General features: G+C 42.7%; 2 protein-coding genes across 2 annotated transcripts in view; both read left to right on the top strand.

Annotated features, from left to right (window-relative positions):
- Positions 1 to 12,103, top strand: part of LOC148973430 (uncharacterized) — a 44,765-nt gene extending 32,662 nt beyond the window's left edge. Inside the window, exon 2 of the mRNA XM_089120209.1 lies at positions 12,085 to 12,103. Within this exon, the coding sequence (XP_088976335.1) occupies positions 12,085 to 12,103 (19 nt within the window). The remainder of the gene's footprint in view (positions 1 to 12,084) is intronic.
- An 8,026-nt stretch (positions 12,104 to 20,129) lies between these two features.
- Positions 20,130 to 24,433, top strand: LOC148973429 (uncharacterized). Its single transcript, XM_089120208.1, has 3 exons — positions 20,130 to 20,307; positions 20,449 to 21,067; positions 24,415 to 24,433. Exons 1-3 carry the CDS (start codon positions 20,130 to 20,132, stop codon positions 24,431 to 24,433), a joined length of 816 nt encoding a protein of 271 aa, XP_088976334.1.
- Positions 24,434 to 24,549: the final 116 nt, after the last annotated feature.

Here is a 24,549-nt window from a genome sequence, read left to right as displayed (position 1 = left end):
ATGCTGGAACAACTATGTCTGACACAACAACAACTGTTGGTGAAACAACATCAACAACTTTGGCATCTACAAGTAACCCTCCAACATCCAAAGCCGTAACAACAACGTCGACAACTGATTCTGGAAGAACAACAATTTCTGACACAACAACAACTTTGGCATCCACAAGTAACCCTCCAACATCCTCAACTTTAGCACCAAAGTCGACAACTGATGCTGGAACAACAACTATGTCTGACACAACAACAACTGTTGGTGAAACAGCATCAACAACTTTGGCATCCACAAGTAACCCTCCAACATCCTCATCTGTAGCACCAACATCGACAACTGATGCTGAAACAACAACTATGTCTGACACAACAACAACTGTTGGTGAAACAACATCAACAACTTTGGCATCCACAAATAACCCCCCAACATCCACAGCCGTAACAACAACGTCGACAACTGATGCTGGAACAACAACTATGTCTGACACAACAACAACTGTTGGTGAAACAACATCAACAACTTTGGAATCCACAAGTAACCCTCCAACATCCAAAGCCGTAACAACAACGTCGACAACTGATGCTGGAACAACAACAATTTCTGACACAACAACAACTTTGGCATCCACAAGTAACCCCCCAACATTCTCAACTCTAGCACCAAAGTCGACAACTGATGCTGGAACAACAACTATGTCTGACACAACAACAACTGTTGGTGAAACAGCATCAACAACTTTGGCATCCACAAGTAACCCTCCAACATCCTCATCTGTAGCACCAACATCGACAACTGATGCTGAAACAACAACTATGTCTGACACAACAACAACTGTTGGTGAAACAACATCAACAACTTTGGCATCCACAAATAACCCCCCAACATCCACAGCCGTAACAACAACGTCGACAACTGATGCTGGAACAACAACTATGTCTGACACAACAACAACTGTTGGTGAAACAACATCAACAACTTTGGAATCCACAAGTAACCCTCCAACATCCAAAGCCGTAACAACAACGTCGACAACTGATGCTGGAACAACAACAATTTCTGACACAACAACAACTTTGGCATCCACAAGTAACCCCCCAACATTCTCAACTCTAGCACCAAAGTCGACAACTGATGCTGGAACAACAACTATGTCTGACACAACAACAACTGTTGGTGAAACAGCATCAACAACTTTGGCATCCACAAGTAACCCTCCAACATCCTCATCTGTAGCACCAACGTCGACAACTGATGCTGAAACAACAACTATGTCTGACGCAACAACAACTGTTGGTGAAACAACATCAACAACTTTGGCATCTACAAGTAACCCTCCAACATCCAAAGCCGTAACAACGATGTCGACAACTGATGCTGGAACAACAACAATTTCTGACACAACATCAACAACTTTGGCATCCACAAGTAACCCTCCAACATCCTCAACTGTATCGCCAAAGTCGACAACTGATGCTGGAACAACAACTATGTCTGACACATCAACAACTGTTGGTGAAACAACATCAACAACTTTGGCATCCACAAGTAACCCCCCAACATCATCAACTTTAGCACCAAAGTCGACAACTGATGCTGGAACAAGAACTATGTCTGACACAACAACAACTATTGGTGAAACAACATCAACAACTTTGGCATCTACAAGTAACCATCCAACATCCAAAGCCGTAACAACAACGTCGACAACTGATGCTGGAACAACAACTATGTCTGACACAACAACAACTGTTGGTGAAACAACATCAACAACTTTGGCATCCACAAGTAACCCCCCAACATCCTCAACTTTAGCACCAAAGTCGACAACTGATGCTGGAACAACAACAATTTCTGACACAACGACAACTTTGGCATCCACAAGTAACCCTCCAACATCCACAACTGTAGCACCAACTTTGAAAACTGATGCTGGAACAACAACTATGTCTGACACAACAACAACTGTTGGTGAAACAACATCAACAACTTTGACATCCACAAGTAACCCTCCAACATCCTCATCTGTAGAACCAACATCGACAACTGATGCTGGAACAACAACTATGTCTGACACAACAACAACTGTTGGTGAAACAACAACAACAACAACAACAACTTTGGCATCCACAAGTAACCCCCCAACAACCTCAACTGTAGCACCAGAGTCGACAACTGATGCTGGAACAACAACTATGTCTGACACAACAACAACTGTTGGTGAAACAACATCAACAACTTTGGCATCCACAAGTAACCCCCCAACATCCAAAGCCGTAACAACAACGTCGACAACTGATGCTGGAACAACAACTATGTCTGAAACAACAACTTTGGCATCCACAAGTAACCCCCCAACATCCTCATCTGTAGCAGCAACATTGACAACTGATGCAGGAACAACAACTATGTCTGACACAACAACAAATGTTGGTGAAACAACAACAACAACAACTTTGGCATCCACAAGTAACCCCCCAACATCCTCAACTGTAGCACCAAAGTCGACAACTGATGCTGGAACAACAACTATGTCTGACACAACAACAACTGTTGGTGAAACAACATCTACAACTTTGGCATCACAAAGTAACACTCCAACATCCAAAGCCATAACAACAACGTCGACAACTGATGCTGGAACAACAACAATTTATGACACAACAACAACTTTGGCATCCACAAGTAACCCTCCAACATCCTCAACTCTAGCACCAAAGTCGACAACTGATGCTGGAACAACAACTATGTCTGACACAACAACAACTGTTGGTGAAACAACATCAACAACTTTGGCATCCACAAGTAACCCCCCAACATCCTCAACTTTAGCACCAAAGTCGACAACTGATGCTGGAAAAACAACTATGTCTGACACAACAACAACTGTTGGTGAAACAACATCAACAACTTTGGCATCCACAAGTAACCCCCCAACATCCTCAACTTTAGCACCAAAGTCGACAACTGATGCTGGAACAACAACAATTTCTGACACAACGACAACTTTGGCATCCACAAGTAACCCTCCAACATCCACAACTGTAGCACCAACTTTGAAAACTGATGCTGGAACAACAACTATGTCTGACACAACAACAACTGTTGGTGAAACAACATCAACAACTTTGACATCCACAAGTAACCCTCCAACATCCTCATCTGTAGAACCAACATCGACAACTGATGCTGGAACAACAACTATGTCTGACACAACAACAACTGTTGGTGAAACAACAACAACAACAACAACAACTTTGGCATCCACAAGTAACCCCCCAACAACCTCAACTGTAGCACCAGAGTCGACAACTGATGCTGGAACAACAACTATGTCTGACACAACAACAACTGTTGGTGAAACAACATCAACAACTTTGGCATCCACAAGTAACCCCCCAACATCCTCAACTTTAGCACCAAAGTCGACAACTGATGCTGGAACAACAACTATGTCTGAAACAACAACTTTGGCATCCACAAGTAACCCCCCAACATCCTCATCTGTAGCAGCAACATTGACAACTGATGCAGGAACAACAACTATGTCTGACACAACAACAAATGTTGGTGAAACAACAACAACAACAACTTTGGCATCCACAAGTAACCCCCCAACATCCTCAACTGTAGCACCAAAGTCGACAACTGATGCTGGAACAACAACTATGTCTGACACAACAACAACTGTTGGTGAAACAACATCTACAACTTTGGCATCACAAAGTAACACTCCAACATCCAAAGCCATAACAACAACGTCGACAACTGATGCTGGAACAACAACAATTTATGACACAACAACAACTTTGGCATCCACAAGTAACCCTCCAACATCCTCAACTCTAGCACCAAAGTCGACAACTGATGCTGGAACAACAACTATGTCTGACACAACAACAACTGTTGGTGAAACAACATCAACAACGTTGGCATCCACAAGTAACCCCCCAACATCCTCAACTTTAGCACCAAAGTCGACAACTGATGCTGGAAAAACAACTATGTCTGACACAACAACAACTGTTGGTGAAACAACATCAACAACTTTGGCATCCACAAGTAACCCTCCAACATCCTCAACTGTAGCACCAAAGTCGACAACTGATGCTGGAACAACAACTATGTCTGACACAACAACAACTATTGGTGAAACAACATCTACAACTTTGGCATCTACAAGTAACCATCCAACATCCAAAGCCGTAACAACAACGTCGACAACTGATGCTGGAACAACAACAATTTTTGACACAACAACTTTGGCATCCTCAAGTAACCCCCCAACACCCTCAACTGTAGCACCAAAGACGACAACTGATGCTGGAACAACAACAATTTTTGACACAACAACTTTGGCATCCTCAAGTAACCCCCCAACATCCTCAACTTTAGCACCAAAGTCGACAACTGATGCTGGAACAACTATGTCTGACACAACAACAACTGTTGGTGAAACAACATCAACAACTTTGGCATCTACAAGTAACCCTCCAACATCCAAAGCCGTAACAACAACGTCGACAACTGATGCTGGAACAACAACAATTTCTGACACAACATCAACAACTTTGGCATCCACAAGTAACCCTCCAACATCCACAACTGTATCGCCAAAGTCGACAACTGATGCTGGAACAACAACTATGTCTGACACAACAACAACTGTTGGTGAAACAACATCAACAACATTGGCATCCACAAGTAACCCCCCAACATCCTCAACTGTAGCGCCAAAGTCGACAACTGATGCTGGAACAACAACTATGTCTGACACAACAACAACTGTTGGTGAAACAACATCAACAACTTTGGCATCTACAAGTAACCCTCCAACATCCAAAGCCGTAACAACAACGTCGACAACTGATGCTGGAACAACAACAATTTCTGACACAACATCAACAACTTTGGCATCCACAAGTAACCCTCCAACATCCACAACTGTATCGCCAAAGTCGACAACTGATGCTGGAACAACAACTATGTCTGACACAACAACAACTGTTGGTGAAACAACATCAACAACTTTGGCATCCACAAGTAACCCCCCAACATCCTCAACTTTAGCACCAAAGTCGACAACTGATGCTGGAACAACAACTATGTCTGACACAACAACAACTGTTGGTGAAACAACATCAACAACTTTGGCATCTACAAGTAACCATCCAACATCCACAGCCGTAACAACAACGTCGACAACTGATGCTGGAACAACAACTATGTCTGACACAACAACAACTGTTGGTGAAACAAGAACAACAACTTTGGCATCCACATGTAACCCCCCAACATCCTCAACTGTAGCACCAAAGTCGACAACTGATGCTGGAACAACATATATGTCTGACACAACAACAACTGTTGGTGAAACAACATCAACAACTTTGGCATCCACAAGTAACCCTCCAACATCCACAACTGTATCGCCAAAGTTGACAACTGATGCTGGAACAACAACTATGTCTGACACAACAACAACTGTTGGTGAAACAACATCAACAACTTTGGCATCCACAAGTAACCCCCCAACATCCTCAACTGTAGCGCCAAAGTCGACAACTGATGCTGGAACAACAACTATGTCTGACACAACAACAACTGTTGGTGAAACAACATCAACAACTTTGGCATCCACAAGTAACCCCCCAACATCCTCAACTTTAGCACCAAAGTCGACAACTGATGCTGGAACAACAACTATGTCTGACACAACAACAACTGTTGGTGAAACAACATCAACAACTTTGGCATCTACAAGTAACCATCCAACATCCACAGCCGTAACAACAACGTCGACAACTGATGCTGGAACAACAACTATGTCTGACACAACAACAACTGTTGGTGAAACAAGAACAACAACTTTGGCATCCACATGTAACCCCCCAACATCCTCAACTGTAGCACCAAAGTCGACAACTGATGCTGGAACAACATATATGTCTGACACAACAACAACTGTTGGTGAAACAACATCAACAACTTTGGCATCCACAAGTAACCCTCCAACATCCACAACTGTATCGCCAAAGTTGACAACTGATGCTGGAACAACAACTATGTCTGACACAACAACAACTGTTGGTGAAACAACATCAACAACTTTGGCATCCACAAGTAACCCCCCAACATCCTCAACTGTAGCACCAAAGTCGACAACTGATGCTGGAACAACAACTATGTCTGACACAACAACAACTGTTGGTGAAACAACATCAACAACTTTGGCATCTACAAGTAACCATCCAACATCCAAAGCCGTAACAACAACGTCGACAACTGATGCTGGAACAACAACTATGTCTGACACAACAACAACTGTTGGTGAAACAACATCAACAACTTTGGCATCCACAAGTAACCCCCCAACATCCTCAACTTTAGCACCAAAGTCGACAACTGATGCTGGAACAACAACAATTTCTGACACAACGACAACTTTGGCATCCACAAGTAACCCTCCAACATCCACAACTGTAGCACCAACTTTGAAAACTGATGCTGGAACAACAACTATGTCTGACACAACAACAACTGTTGGTGAAACAACATCAACAACTTTGACATCCACAAGTAACCCTCCAACATCCTCAACTTTAGCACCAAAGTCGACAACTGATGCTGGAACAACAACTATGTCTGACACAACAACAACTGTTGGTGAAACAACAACAACAACAACAACAACTTTGGCATCCACAAGTAACCCCCCAACATCCTCAACTTTAGCACCAAAGTCGACAACTGATGCTGGAACAACAACTACGTCTGAAACAACAACTTTGGCATCCACAAGTAACCCTCCAACATCCTCATCTGTAGCAGCAACATTGACAACTGATGCAGGAACAACAACTATGTCTGACACAACAACAAATGTTGGTGAAACAACAACAACAACAACTTTGGCATCCACAAGTAACCCCCCAACATCCTCAACTGTAGCACCAAAGTCGACAACTGATGCTGGAACAACAACTATGTCTGACACAACAACAACTGTTGGTGAAACAACATCTACAACTTTGGCATCACAAAGTAACCCTCCAACATCCAAAGCCGTAACAACAACGTCGACAACTGATGCTGGAACAACAACAATTTATGACACAACAACAACTTTGGCATCCACAAGTAACCCTCCAACATCCTCAACTGTAGCACCAAAGTCGACAACTGATGCTGGAACAACAACAATTTTTGACACAACAACTTTGGCATCCTCAAGTAACCCCCCAACATCCTCAACTGTAGCACCAAAGTCGACAACTGATGCTGGAACAACTATGTCTGACACAAAAACAACTGTTGGTGAAACAACATCAACAACTTTGGCATCTACAAGTAACCCTCCAACATCCAAAGCCATAACAACAACGTCGACAACTGATGCTGGAACAACAACAATTTTTGACACAACAACTTTGGCATCCACAAGTAACCCCCCAACATCCTCAACTGTAGCACCAAAGTCGACAACTGATGCTGGAACAACAAATATGTCTGACACAACAACAACTGTTGGTGAATTAACATCAACAACTTTGGCATCTACAAGTAACCATCCAACATCCACAGCCGTAACAACAACGTCGACAACTGATGCTGGAACAACAACTATGTCTGACACAACAACAACTGTTGGTGAAACAACATCAACAACTTTGACATCCACAAGTAACCCTCCAACATCCTCAACTTTAGCACCAAAGTCGACAACTGATGCTGGAACAACAACTATGTCTGACACAACAACAACTGTTGGTGAAACAACAACAACAATAACAACAACTTTGGCATCCACAAGTAACCCTCCAACATCCACAACTGTAGCACCAACTTTGAAAACTGATGCTGGAACAACAACTATGTCTGACACCACAAGAACTGTTGGTGAAACAACATCAACAACTTTGGCATCCACAAGTAACCCCCCAACATCCTCAACTTTAGCACCAAAGTCGACAACTGATGCTGGAACAACAACTACGTCTGAAACAACAACTTTGGCATCCACAAGTAACCCTCCAACATCCTCATCTGTAGCAGCAACATTGACAACTGATGCAGGAACAACAACTATGTCTGACACAACAACAAATGTTGGTGAAACAACAACAACAACAACTTTGGCATCCACAAGTAACCCCCCAACATCCTCAACTGTAGCACCAAAGTCGACAACTGATGCTGGAACAACAACTATGTCTGACACAACAACAACTGTTTGTGAAACAACATTTACAACTTTGGCATCACAAAGTAACCCTCCAACATCCAAAGCCGTAACAACAACGTCGACAACTGATGCTGGAACAACAACAATTTATGACACAACAACAACTTTGGCATCCACAAGTAACCCTCCAACATCCTCAACTGTAGCACCAAAGTCGACAACTGATGCTGGAACAACAACAATTTCTGACACAACAACAACTGTTGGTGAAACAACATCAACAACTTTGGCATCCACAAGTAACCCCCCAACATCCTCAACTTTAGCACCAAAGTCCACAACTGATGCTGGAACAACAACTATGTCTGACACAACAACAACTATTGGTGAAACAACATCAACAACTTTGGCATCTACAAGTAACCATCCAACATCCAAAGCCGTAACAACGTCGACAACTGATGCTGAAACAACAACAATTTTTGACACAACAACTTTGGCATCCTCAAGTAACCCCCCAACATCCTCAACTGTAGCACCAAAGTCGACAACTGATGCTGGAACAACAACTATGTCTGACACAACAACTGTTGGTGAATTAACATCAACAACTTTGGCATCTACAAGTAACCATCCAACATCCAAAGCCGTAACAACAACGTCGACAAATGATGCTGGAACAACAACAATTTCTGACACAACAACAACTTTGGCAACCACAAGTAACCCTCCAACATCCACAACTGTATCGCCAAAGTCGACAACTGATCCTGGAACAACAACTATGTCTGACAAAACAACAACTATTGGTGAAACAACATCAACAACTTTGGCATCCACAAGTAACCCTCCAACATCCTCAACTTTAGCACCAAAGTCGACAACTGATGCTGGAACAACAACTATGTCTGACACAACAACAACTGTTGGTGAAACAACATCAACAACTTTGGCATCTACAAGTAACCATCCAACATCCACAGCCGTAACAACAACGTCGACAACTGATGCTGGAACAACAACTATGTCTGACACAACAACAACTGTTCGTGAAACAAGAACAACAACTTTGGCATCCACAAGTAACCCCCCAACATCCTCAACTGCAGCACCAAAGTCGACAACTGATGCTGGAACAACAACTATGTCTGACACAACAACAACTATTGGTGAAACAACATCAACAACTTTGGCATCTACAAGTAACCATCCAACATCCAAAGCCGTAACAACAACGTCGACAACTGATGCTGGAACAACAACTATGTCTGACACAACAACAACTGTTGGTGAAACAACATCAACAACTTTGGCATCCACAAGTAACCCCCCAACATCCTCAACTTTAGCACCAAAGTCGACAACTGATGCTGGAACAACAACAATGTCTGACACAACAACAACTTTGGCATCCACAAGTAACCCTCCAACATCCACAACTGTAGCACCAACTTTGAAAACTGATGCTGGAACAACAACTATGTCTGACACAACAACAACTGTTGGTGAAACAACATCAACAACTTTGACATCCACAAGTAACCCTCCAACATCCTCATCTGTAGAACCAACATCGACAACTGATGCTGGAACAACAACTATGTCTGACACAACAACAACTGTTGGTGAAACAACATCAACAACTTTGGCATCCACAAGTAACCCCCCAACATCCTCAACTTTAGCACCAAAGTCGACAACTGATGCTGGAACAACAACTATGTCTGAAACAACAACTTTGACATCCACAAGTAACCCTCCAACATCCTCATCTGTAGAACCAACATCGACAACTGATGCTGGAACAACAACTATGTCTGACACAACAACAACTGTTGGTGAAACAACATCAACAACTTTGGCATCCACAAGTAACCCCCCAACATCCTCAACTTTAGCACCAAAGTCGACAACTGATGCTGGAACAACAACTATGTCTGAAACAACAACTTTGGCATCCACAAGTAACCCCCCAACATCCTCATCTGTAGCAGCAACATTGACAACTGATGCAGGAACAACAACTATGTCTGACACAACAACAAATGTTGGTGAAACAACAACAACAACAACTTTGGCATCCACAAGTAACCCCCCAACATCCTCAACTTTAGCACCAAAGTCGACAACTGATGCTGGAACAACAACTATGTCTGACAGAACAACAACTATTGGTGAAACAACATCTAAAACTTTGTCATCTACAAGTAACCATCCAACATCCAAAGCCGTAACAACAACGTCGACAACTGATGCTGGAACAACAACAATTTTTGACACAACAACTTTGGCATCCTCAAGTAACCCCCCAACATCCTCAACTGTAGCACCAAAGTCGACAACTGATGCTGGAACAACTATGTCTGACACAACAACAACTGTTGGTGAAACAACATCAACAACTTTGGCATCTACAAGTAACCCTCCAACATCCAAAGCCGTAACAACAACGTCGACAACTGATGCTGGAAGAACAACAATTTCTGACACAACAACAACTTTGGCATCCACAAGTAACCCTCCAACATCCTCAACTTTAGCACCAAAGTCGACAACTGATGCTGGAACAACAACAATTTCTGACACAACAACAACTTTGGCATCCACAAGTAACCCCCCAACATTCTCAACTCTAGCACCAAAGTCGACAACTGATGCTGGAACAACAACTATGTCTGACACAACAACAACTGTTGGTGAAACAGCATCAACAACTTTGGCATCCACAAGTAACCCTCCAACATCCTCATCTGTAGCACCAACATCGACAACTGATGCTGAAACAACAACTATGTCTGACACAACAACAACTGTTGGTGAAACAACATCAACAACTTTGGCATCCACAAATAACCCCCCAACATCCACAGCCGTAACAACAACGTCGACAACTGATGCTGGAACAACAACTATGTCTGACACAACAACAACTGTTGGTGAAACAACATCAACAACTTTGGCATCTACAAGTAACCCTCCAACATCCAAAGCCGTAACAACGATGTCGACAACTGATGCTGGAACAACAACAATTTCTGACACAACATCAACAACTTTGGCATCCACAAGTAACCCTCCAACATCCTCAACTGTATCGCCAAAGTCGACAACTGATGCTGGAACAACAACTATGTCTGACACAACAACTGTTGGTGAAACAACATCAACAACTTTGGCATCCACAAGTAACCCTCCAACATCCACAACTGTATCGCCAAAGTCGACAACTGATGCTGGAACAACAACTATGTCTGACACATCAACAACTGTTGGTGAAACAACATCAACAACTTTGGCATCCACAAGTAACCCCCCAACATCATCAACTTTAGCACCAAAGTCGACAACTGATGCTGGAACAACAACTATGTCTCACACAACAACAACTGTTGGTGAAACAACATCAACAACTTTGGCATCTACAAGTAACCATCCAACATCCACAGCCGTAACAACAACGTCGACAACTGATGCTGGAACAACAACTATGTCTGACACAACAACAACTGTTGGTGAAACAAGAACAACAACTTTGGCATCCACAAGTAACCCCCCAACATCCTCAACTGTAGCACCAAAGTCGACAACTGATGCTGGAACAACAACTATGTCTGACACAACAACAACTGTTGGTGAAACAACATCAACAACTTTGGCATCCACAAGTAACCCCCCAACATCCTCAACTTTAGCACCAAAGTCGACAACTGATGCTGGAACAACAACAATTTCTGACACAACGACAACTTTGGCATCCACAAGTAACCCTCCAACATCCACAACTGTAGCACCAACTTTGAAAACTGATGCTGGAACAACAACTATGTCTGACACAACAACAACTGTTGGTGAAACAACATCAACAACTTTGACATCCACAAGTAACCCTCCAACATCCTCATCTGTAGAACCAACATCGACAACTGATGCTGGAACAACAACTATGTCTGACACAACAACAACTGTTGGTGAAACAACATCAACAACTTTGACATCCACAAGTAACCCCCCAACAACCTCAACTGTAGCACCAGAGTCGACAACTGATGCTGGAACAACAACTATGTCTGACACAACAACATCTGTTGGTGAAACAACATCAACAACTTTGGCATCCACAAGTAACCCCACAACATCCTCAACTTTAGCACCAAAGTCGACAACTGATGCTGGAACAACAACTATGTCTGAAACAACAACTTTGGCATCCACAAGTAACCCCCCAACATCCTCATCTGTAGCAGCAACATTGACAACTGATGCAGGAACAACAACTATGTCTGACACAACAACAAATGTTGGTGAAACAACAACAACAACAACTTTGGCATCCACAAGTAACCCCCCAACATCCTCAACTGTAGCACCAAAGTCGACAACTGATGCTGGAACAACAACTATGTCTGACACAACAACAAATGTTGGTGAAACAACAACAACAACAACTTTGGCATCCTCAAGTAACCCCCCAACATCCTCAACTGTAGCACCAAAGTCCACAACTGATGCTGGAACAACAACTATGTCTGACACAACAACAACTGTTGGTGAAACAACATCTACAACTTTGGCATCACAAAGTAACCCCCCAACATCCTCAACTTTAGCACCAAAGTCGACAACTGATGCTGGAAAAACAACAATTTATGACACAACAACAACTTTGGCATCCACAAGTAACCCTCCAACATCCTCATCTGTAGCAGCAACATTGACAACTGATGCAGGAACAACAACTATGTCTGACACAACAACAAATGTTGGTGAAACAACAACAACAACAACTTTGGCATCCACAAGTAACCCCCCAACATCCTCAACTGTAGCACCAAAGTCGACAACTGATGCTGGAACAACAACTATGTCTGACACAACAACAAATGTTGGTGAAACAACAACAACAACAACTTTGGCATCCTCAAGTAACCCCCCAACATCCTCAACTGTAGCACCAAAGTCGACAACTGATGCTGGAACAACAACTATGTCTGACACAACAACAACTGTTGGTGAAACAACATCAACAACTTTGGCATCCACAAGTAACCCCCCAACATCCTCAACTTTAGCACCAAAGTCGACAACTGATGCTGGAAAAACAACTATGTCTGACACAACAACAACTGTTGGTGAAACAACATCAACAACTTTGGCATCCACAAGTAACCCTACAACATCCAAAGCCGTAACAACAACGTCGACAACTGATGCTGGAACAACAACTATGTCTGACACAACAACAACTGTTGGTGAAACAACATCAACAACTTTGGCATTCACAAGTAACCCCCCAACATCCTCAACTTTAGCACCAAAGTCGACAACTGATGCTGGAACAACAACAATTTCTGACACAACAACAACTTTGGCATCCACAAGTAACCCTCCAACATCCACAACTGTAGCACCAGAGTCGACAACTGATGCTGGAACAACAACTATGTCTGACACAACAACTGTTGGTGAATTAACATCAACAACTTTGGCATCTACAAGTAACCCTACAACATCCAAAGCCGTAACAACAACGTCGACAACTGATGCTGGAACAACAACTATGTCTGACACAACAACAACTGTTGGTGAAACAACATCAACAACTTTGGCATCTACAAGTAACCATCCAACATCCAAAGCCTTAACAACAACGTCGACAACTGATGCTGGAACAATAACTATGTCTGACACAACAACAACTGTTGGTGAAACAACATCAACAACTTTGGCATCCACAAGTAACCCTCCAACATCCTCAACTTTAGCACCAAAGTCGACAACTGATGCTGGAACAACAACTATGTCTGACACAATAACAAGTGTTGGTGAAACAACATCAACAACTTTGGCATCCACAAGTAACCCCCCAACATCCTCAACTTTAGCACCAAAGTTGACAACTGATGCTGGAACAACAACTATGTCTGACACAACAACAACTATTGGTGAAACAACATCAACAACTTTGGCATCTACAAGTAACCATCCAACATCCAAAGCCGTAACAACAACGTCGACAACTGATGCTGGAACAACAACATTTTTTGACACAACAACTTTGGCATCCTCAAGAAACCCCCCAACATCCTCAACTGTAGCACCAAAGTCGACAACTGATGCTGGAACAACTATGTCTGACACAACAACAACTGTTGGTGAAACAACATCAACAACTTTGGCATCTACAAGTAACCCTCCAACATCCAAAGCCGTAACAACAACGTCGACAACTGATGCTGGAACAACAACAATTTCTGACACAACAACAACTTTGGCATCCACAAGTAACCCTCCAACATCCACAACTGTATCGCCAAAGTCGACAACTGATGCTGGAACAACAACTATGTCTGACAAAACAACAACTATTGGTGAAACAACATCAACAACTTTGTCATCTACAAGTAACCATCCAACATCCAAAGCCGTAACAACAACGTCGACAACTGATGCTGAAACAACAACAATTTTTGACACAACAACTTTGGCATCCTCAAGTAACCCCCCAACATCCTCAACTCTAGCACCAAAGTCGACAACTGATGCTGGAACAAAAACTAGGTCTGACACAACAACAACTGTTGGTGAAACAACATCAACAACTTTGGCATCCACAAGTAACCCCCCAACATCCTCAACTTTAGCACCAAAGTCGACAACTGATGCTGGAACAACAACTATGTCTGACACAACAACAACTGTTGCTGAAACAACATCAACAACTTTGGCATCTACAAGTAACCCTCCAACATCCAAAGCCGTAACAACAACGTCGAAAACTGATGCTGGAACAACAACAATTTCTGACACAACATCAACAACTTTGGCATCCACAAGTAACCCTCCAACATCCACAACTGTAGCACCAAAGTCGACAACTGATGCTGGAACAACAACTATGTCTGACACAACAACAACTGTTGGTAAAACAACATCAACAACTTTGGCATCCACAAGTGACCCTCCAACATCCAAAGCCGTAACAACAACGTCAACAACTGATGCTGGAACAAAAACAATTTCTGACACAACAACAACTTTGGCATCTACAAGTAACCCTCCAAAATCCTCAACTGTAGCACCAAAGTCGACAACTGATGCTGGAACAACAACTATGTCTGAAACAACAACAACTGTTGGTGAAACAACATCAACAACTTTGGCATCCACAAGTAACCCCCCAACATCCTCAACTTTAGCACCAAAGTCGACAACTGATGCTGGAACAACAATTTCTGACACAACAACAACTTTGGCATCCACAAGCAACCCTCCAACATCCACAACTGTAGCACCAAAGTCAACAACTGATTCTGGAACAACAACTATGTCTGACACAACAACTGTTGGTGAATTAACATCAACAACTTTGGCATCTACAAGTAACCCTACAACATCCAAAGCCGTAACAACAACGTCGACAACTGATGCTGGAACAACAACTATGTCTGACACAACAACAACTGTTGGTGAAACAACATCAACAACTTTGGCATCTACAAGTAACCCTACAACATCCAAAGCCGTAACAACAACGTCGACAACTGATGCTGGAACAACAACTATGTCTGACACAACAACAACTGTTGGTGAAACAACATCAACAACTTTGGCATCCACAAGTAACCCTCCAACATCCTCAACTTTAGCACCAATGTCGACAACTGATGCTGGAACAACAACTATGTCTGAAACCACAACAACTGTTGGTGAAACAACATCAACAACTTTGGCATCCACAAGTAACCCCCCAACATCCTCAACTGTAGCACCAAAGTCGACAACTGATGCTGGAACAACAACTATGTCTGACACAACAACAACTGTTGGTGAAAAAACAACAACAACTTTGGCATCCACAAGTAACCCCCAAACATCCTCAACTGTAGCACCAAAGTCGACAACTGATGCTGGAACAACAACAATTTATGACACAACAACAACTTTGGCATCCACAAGTAACCTTCCAACATCCTCAACTGTAGCACCAAAGTCGACAACTGATGCTGGAACAACAACTATGTCTGACACAACAACAACTGTTGGTGAAACAACATCAACAACTTTGGCATCCACAAGTAACCCTACAACATCCTCATCTGTAGCACCAACATTGACGACTGATGCTGGAACAACAACTATGTCTGACACAACAACAACTGTTGGTGAAACAACATCAACAACTTTGGCATCCACAAGTAACCCCCCAACATCCTCAACTTTAGCACCAAAGTCGACAACTGATGCTGGAACAACAACTATGTCTGAAACAACAACAACTATTTGTGAAACAACATCAACAACTTTGGCATCTACAAGTAACCATCCAACATCCAAAGCCGTAACAACAACGTCGACAACTGATGCTGGAAAAACAACAATTTTTGACACAACAACTTTGGCATCCTCAAGTAACCCCCCAACATCCTCATCTTTAGCACCAAAGTCGACAACTGATGCTGGAACAACAACTATGTCTGACACAACAACAACTGTTGGTGAAACAACATCAACAACTTTGGCATCTACAAGTAACCATCCAACATCCAAAGCCGTAACAACAACGTCGACAACTGATGCTGGAACAACAACAATTTTTGACACAACAACTTTGGCATCCTCAAGTAACCCATCAAAATCCTCAACTGTAGCACCAAAGTCGACAACTGATGCTGGAACACCAACTATGTCTGACACAACAACAACTGTTGGTGAAACAACTTCAACAACTTTGGCATCCACAAGTAACCCTCCAACATCCAAAGCCGTAACAACAACGTCGACAACTGATGCTGGAACAACAACAATTTCTGACACAACAACAACTTTGGCATCCACAAGTAACCCTCCAACATCCACAACTGTATCGCCAAAGTCGACAACTGATGCTGGAACAACAACTATGTCTGACACAACAACAACTGTTGGTGAAACAACATCAACAACTTTGGCATCTACAAGTAACCCTCCAACATCCAAAGCCATAACAACAACGTCGACAACTGATGCTGGAACAACAACTATGTCTGACACAACAACAACTGTTGGTGAAACAACATCAACAACTTTGGCATCCACAAGTAACCCCCCAACATCCTCAACTTTAGCACCAAAGTCGACAACTGATGCTGGAACAACAACAATTTCTGACACAACGACAACTTTGGCATCCACAAGTAACGCTCCAACATCCACAACTGTAGCACCAAAGTCGACAACTGATGCTGGAACAACTATGTCTGACACAACAACTGTTGGTGAAACAACATCAACAACTTTGGCATCTACAAGTAACCCTCCAACATCCAAAGCCGGAACAACAACGTCGACAACTGATGCTGGAACAAAAACAATTTCTGACACAACAACAACTTTGGCATCCACAAGTAACCCCCCAACATCCTCAACTGTAGCACCAAAGTCGACAACTGATGCTGGAACAACAACTATGTCTGACACAACAACAACTGTTGGTGAAACAACATCAACAACTTTGGCATCTACAAGTAACCATCCAACATCCAAAGCCGGAACAACAACGTCGACAACTGATGCTGGAACAAAAACAATTTCTGACACAACAACAACTTTGGCATCCACAAGTAACCCCCCAACATCCAAAGCCGTAACAACAACGTCGACAACTGATGCTGGAACAACAACTATGTCTGACACAACAACAATTGTTGGTGAAACAAGAACAACAACTTTGGCATCCACAAGTAACCCCCCAACATCCTCAACTGTAGCACCAAAGTCGACAACTGATGCTGGAACAACAATAATTTCTGACACAACAACAACTTTGGCATCCACAAGTAACCGTCGAACATCCTCACCTGTAGCACCAACATCGACAACTGATGCTGGAACAACAACTATGTCTGAAACAACAACAACTGTTGGTGAAACAACAACAACAACTTTGGCATCCACAAGTAACCCCCCAACATCCTCAACTGCAGCAACAAAGTCGACAACTGATGCTGGAACAACAACTATGTCTGAAACAACAACAACTGTTGGTGAAACAACAGCTACAACTTTGGCATCACAAAGTAACCCTCCAACATCCAAAGCCGTAACAACAGTGTCGACAACTGATGCTGGAACAACAACAATTTATGACACAACAACAACTTTGGCATCCACAAGTAACCCTCCAACATCCACAACTGTAGCACCAAAGTCGACAACTGATGCTGGAACAACAACTATGTCTGAAACAACAACAACTGTTGGTGAAACAACATCAACAACTTTGGCATCTACAAGTAACCATCCAACATCCAAAGCCGTAACAACAACGTCGACAACTGATGCTGGAACAACAACTATGTCTGACACAACAACAACTGTTGGTGAAACAACAACAACATCAACAACTTTGGCATCCACAAGTAACCCCCCAACATCCTCAACTGTAGCACCAAAGTCGACAACTGATGCTGGAACAACAATAATTTCTGACACAACAACAACTTTGGCATCCACAAGTAACCCCCCAACATCCTCAACTGCAGCAACAAAGTCGACAACTGATGCTGGAACAACAACTATGTCTGAAACAACAACAACTGTTGGTGAAACAACATCTACAACTTTGGCATCACAAAGTAACCCTCCAACATCCAAAGCCGTAACAACAGTGTCGACAACTGATGCTGGAACAACAACAATTTCTGACACAACAACAACTTTGGCATCCACAAGTAACCCCCCAACACCCTCAACTCTAGCACCAAAGTCGACAACTGATGCTGGAACAACAACTATGTCTGACACAACAACAACTGTTGGTGAAACAACATCAACAACTTTGGCATCCACAAGTCACCCTCCAACATCCTCATCTGTAGCACCAACATTGACGACTGATGCTGGAACAACAACTATGTCTGACACAACAACAACTGTTGGTGAAACAACATCAACATCTTTGGCATCTACAAGTAACCCCCCAACATCCTCAACTTTAGCACCAAAGTCGACAACTGATGCTGGAACAACAACTATGTCTGACACAACAACAACTGTTGGTGAAACAACATCAACAACTTTGGCATCCACAAGTAACCGTCCAGCATCCTCATCTGCAGAACCAACATCGACAACTGATGCTGGAACAACAACTATGTCTGACACAACAACAACTGTTGGTGAAACAACAACAACAACAACAACTTTGGCATCCACAATTAACCCCCCAACAACCTCAACTGTAGCACCAGAGTCGACAACTGATGCTGGAACAACAACTATGTCTGACATAACAACAACTGTTGGTGAAACAACATCAACAACTTTGGCATCTACAAGTAACCCCCCAACATCCTCAACTGTAGTACCAACATCGACAACTGATGCTGAAACAACAACTATGTCTGACACAACAACAACTGTTGGTGAAACAACATCAACAACTTTGGCATCCACAAATAACCCCCCAACATCCACAGCCGTAACAACAACGTCGACAACTGATGCTGGAACAACAACTATGTCTGACACAACAACAACTGTTGGTGAAACAACATCAACAACTTTGGCATCTACAAGTAACCCTCCAACATCCAAAGCCGTAACAACGATGTCGACAACTGATGCTGGAACAACAACAATTTCTGACACAACATCAACAACTTTGGCATCCACAAGTAACCCTCCAACATCCTCAACTGTATCGCCAAAGTCGACAACTGATGCTGGAACAACAACTATGTCTGACACAACAACTGTTGGTGAAACAACATCAACAACTTTGGCATCCACAAGTAACCCTCCAACATCCACAACTGTATCGCCAAAGTCGACAACTGATGCTGGAACAACAACTATGTCTGACACATCAACAACTGTTGGTGAAACAACATCAACAACTTTGGCATCCACAAGTAACCCCCCAACATCATCAACTTTAGCACCAAAGTCGACAACTGATGCTGGAACAACAACTATGTCTCACACAACAACAACTGTTGGTGAAACAACATCAACAACTTTGGCATCTACAAGTAACCATCCAACATCCACAGCCGTAACAACAACGTCGACAACTGATGCTGGAACAACAACTATGTCTGACACAACAACAACTGTTGGTGAAACAAGAACAACAACTTTGGCATCCACAAGTAACCCCCCAACATCCTCAACTGTAGCACCAAAGTCGACAACTGATGCTGGAACAACAACTATGTCTGACACAACAACAACTATTGGTGAAACAACATCAACAACTTTGGCATCTACAAGTAACCATCCAACATCCAAAGCCGTAACAACAACGTCGACAACTGATGCTGGAACAACAACTATGTCTGACACAACAACAACTGTTGGTGAAACAACATCAACAACTTTGGCATCCACAAGTAACCCCCCAACATCCTCAACTTTAGCACCAAAGTCGACAACTGATGCTGGAACAACAACAATTTCTGACACAACGACAACTTTGGCATCCACAAGTAACCCTCCAACATCCACAACTGTAGCACCAACTTTGAAAACTGATGCTGGAACAACAACTATGTCTGACACAACAACAACTGTTGGTGAAACAACATCAACAACTTTGACATCCACAAGTAACCCTCCAACATCCTCATCTGTAGAACCAACATCGACAACTGATGCTGGAACAACAACTATGTCTGACACAACAACAACTGTTGGTGAAACAACATCAACAACTTTGACATCCACAAGTAACCCCCCAACAACCTCAACTGTAGCACCAGAGTCGACAACTGATGCTGGAACAACAACTATGTCTGACACAACAACATCTGTTGGTGAAACAACATCAACAACTTTGGCATCCACAAGTAACCCCACAACATCCTCAACTTTAGCACCAAAGTCGACAACTGATGCTGGAACAACAACTATGTCTGAAACAACAACTTTGGCATCCACAAGTAACCCCCCAACATCCTCATCTGTAGCAGCAACATTGACAACTGATGCAGGAACAACAACTATGTCTGACACAACAACAAATGTTGGTGAAACAACAACAACAACAACTTTGGCATCCACAAGTAACCCCCCAACATCCTCAACTGTAGCACCAAAGTCGACAACTGATGCTGGAACAACAACTATGTCTGACACAACAACAAATGTTGGTGAAACAACAACAACAACAACTTTGGCATCCTCAAGTAACCCCCCAACATCCTCAACTGTAGCACCAAAGTCCACAACTGATGCTGGAACAACAACTATGTCTGACACAACAACAACTGTTGGTGAAACAACATCTACAACTTTGGCATCACAAAGTAACCCCCCAACATCCTCAACTTTAGCACCAAAGTCGACAACTGATGCTGGAAAAACAACAATTTATGACACAACAACAACTTTGGCATCCACAAGTAACCCTCCAACATCCTCATCTGTAGCAGCAACATTGACAACTGATGCAGGAACAACAACTATGTCTGACACAACAACAAATGTTGGTGAAACAACAACAACAACAACTTTGGCATCCACAAGTAACCCCCCAACATCCTCAACTGTAGCACCAAAGTCGACAACTGATGCTGGAACAACAACTATGTCTGACACAACAACAAATGTTGGTGAAACAACAACAACAACAACTTTGGCATCCTCAAGTAACCCCCCAACATCCTCAACTGTAGCACCAAAGTCGACAACTGATGCTGGAACAACAACTATGTCTGACACAACAACAACTGTTGGTGAAACAACATCAACAACTTTGGCATCCACAAGTAACCCCCCAACATCCTCAACTTTAGCACCAAAGTCGACAACTGATGCTGGAAAAACAACTATGTCTGACACAACAACAACTGTTGGTGAAACAACATCAACAACTTTGGCATCCACAAGTAACCCTACAACATCCAAAGCCGTAACAACAACGTCGACAACTGATGCTGGAACAACAACTATGTCTGACACAACAACAACTGTTGGTGAAACAACATCAACAACTTTGGCATTCACAAGTAACCCCCCAACATCCTCAACTTTAGCACCAAAGTCGACAACTGATGCTGGAACAACAACAATTTCTGACACAACAACAACTTTGGCATCCACAAGTAACCCTCCAACATCCACAACTGTAGCACCAGAGTCGACAACTGATGCTGGAACAACAACTATGTCTGACACAACAACTGTTGGTGAATTAACATCAACAACTTTGGCATCTACAAGTAACCCTACAACATCCAAAGCCGTAACAACAACGTCGACAACTGATGCTGGAACAACAACTATGTCTGACACAACAACAACTGTTGGTGAAACAACATCAACAACTTTGGCATCTACAAGTAACCATCCAACATCCAAAGCCTTAACAACAACGTCGACAACTGATGCTGGAACAATAACTATGTCTGACACAACAACAACTGTTGGTGAAACAACATCAACAACTTTGGCATCCACAAGTAACCCTCCAACATCCTCAACTTTAGCACCAAAGTCGACAACTGATGCTGGAACAACAACTATGTCTGACACAATAACAAGTGTTGGTGAAACAACATCAACAACTTTGGCATCCACAAGTAACCCCCCAACATCCTCAACTTTAGCACCAAAGTTGACAACTGATGCTGGAACAACAACTATGTCTGACACAACAACAACTGTTGGTGAAACAACATCAACAACTTTGGCATCTACAAGTAACCCTCCAACATCCAAAGCCGTAACAACAACGTCGACAACTGATGCTGGAACAACAACATTTTTTGACACAACAACTTTGGCATCCTCAAGAAACCCCCCAACATCCTCAACTGTAGCACCAAAGTCGACAACTGATGCTGGAACAACAACTATGTCTGACACAACAACAACTGTTGGTGAAACAACATCAACAACTTTGGCATCTACAAGTAACCCTCCAACATCCAAAGCCGTAACAACAACGTCGACAACTGATGCTGGAACAACAACAATTTCTGACACAACAACAACTTTGGCATCCACAAGTAACCCTCCAACATCCACAACTGTATCGCCAAAGTCGACAACTGATGCTGGAACAACAACTATGTCTGACAAAACAACAACTATTGGTGAAACAACATCAACAACTTTGTCATCTACAAGTAACCATCCAACATCCAAAGCCGTAACAACAACGTCGACAACTGATGCTGAAACAACAACAATTTTTGACACAACAACTTTGGCATCCTCAAGTAACCCCCCAACATCCTCAACTCTAGCACCAAAGTCGACAACTGATGCTGGAACAAAAACTAGGTCTGACACAACAACAACTGTTGGTGAAACAACATCAACAACTTTGGCATCCACAAGTAACCCCCCAACATCCTCAACTTTAGCACCAAAGTCGACAACTGATGCTGGAACAACAACTATGTCTGACACAACAACAACTGTTGCTGAAACAACATCAACAACTTTGGCATCTACAAGTAACCCTCCAACATCCAAAGCCGTAACAACAACGTCGAAAACTGATGCTGGAACAACAACAATTTCTGACACAACATCAACAACTTTGGCATCCACAAGTAACCCTCCAACATCCACAACTGTAGCACCAAAGTCGACAACTGATGCTGGAACAACAACTATGTCTGACACAACAACAACTGTTGGTAAAACAACATCAACAACTTTGGCATCCACAAGTGACCCTCCAACATCCAAAGCCGTAACAACAACGTCAACAACTGATGCTGGAACAAAAACAATTTCTGACACAACAACAACTTTGGCATCCACAAGTAACCCTCCAACATCCACAACTTTAGCACCAAAGTCGACAACTGATGCTGGAACAACAACTATGTCTGAAACAACAACAACTGTTGGTGAAACAACATCAACAACTTTGGCATCCACAAGTAACCCTCCAACATCCACAACTTTAGCACCAAAGTCGACAACTGATGCTGGAACAACAACTATGTCTGAAACAACAACAACTGTTGGTGAAACAACATTAACAACTTTGGCATCCACAAGTAACCCTCCAAAATCCTCAACTGTAGCACCAAAGTCGACAACTGATGCTGGAACAACAACTATGTCTGAAACAACAACAACTGTTGGTGAAACAACATCAACAACTTTGGCATCCACAAGTAACCCCCCAACATCCTCAACTTTAGCACCAAAGTCGACAACTGATGCTGGAACAACAATTTCTGACACAACAACAACTTTGGCATCCACAAGTAACCCTCCAACATCCACAACTGTAGCACCAAAGTCAACAACTGATTCTGGAACAACAACTATGTCTGACACAACAACTGTTGGTGAATTAACATCAACAACTTTGGCATCTACAAGTAACCCTACAACATCCAAAGCCGTAACAACAACGTCGACAACTG

The sequence above is a fragment of the Pimephales promelas genome, chromosome 15, assembly GCF_988280905.1.
Source record: "Pimephales promelas chromosome 15, fPimPro1.hap1.1, whole genome shotgun sequence".
In the NCBI taxonomy this organism is placed as follows: Eukaryota; Metazoa; Chordata; class Actinopteri; order Cypriniformes; family Leuciscidae; genus Pimephales; species Pimephales promelas.
The sequence above is the reverse complement of the archived record's forward strand: the minus strand, read 5'-3'. Positions and strand labels throughout refer to the sequence as shown.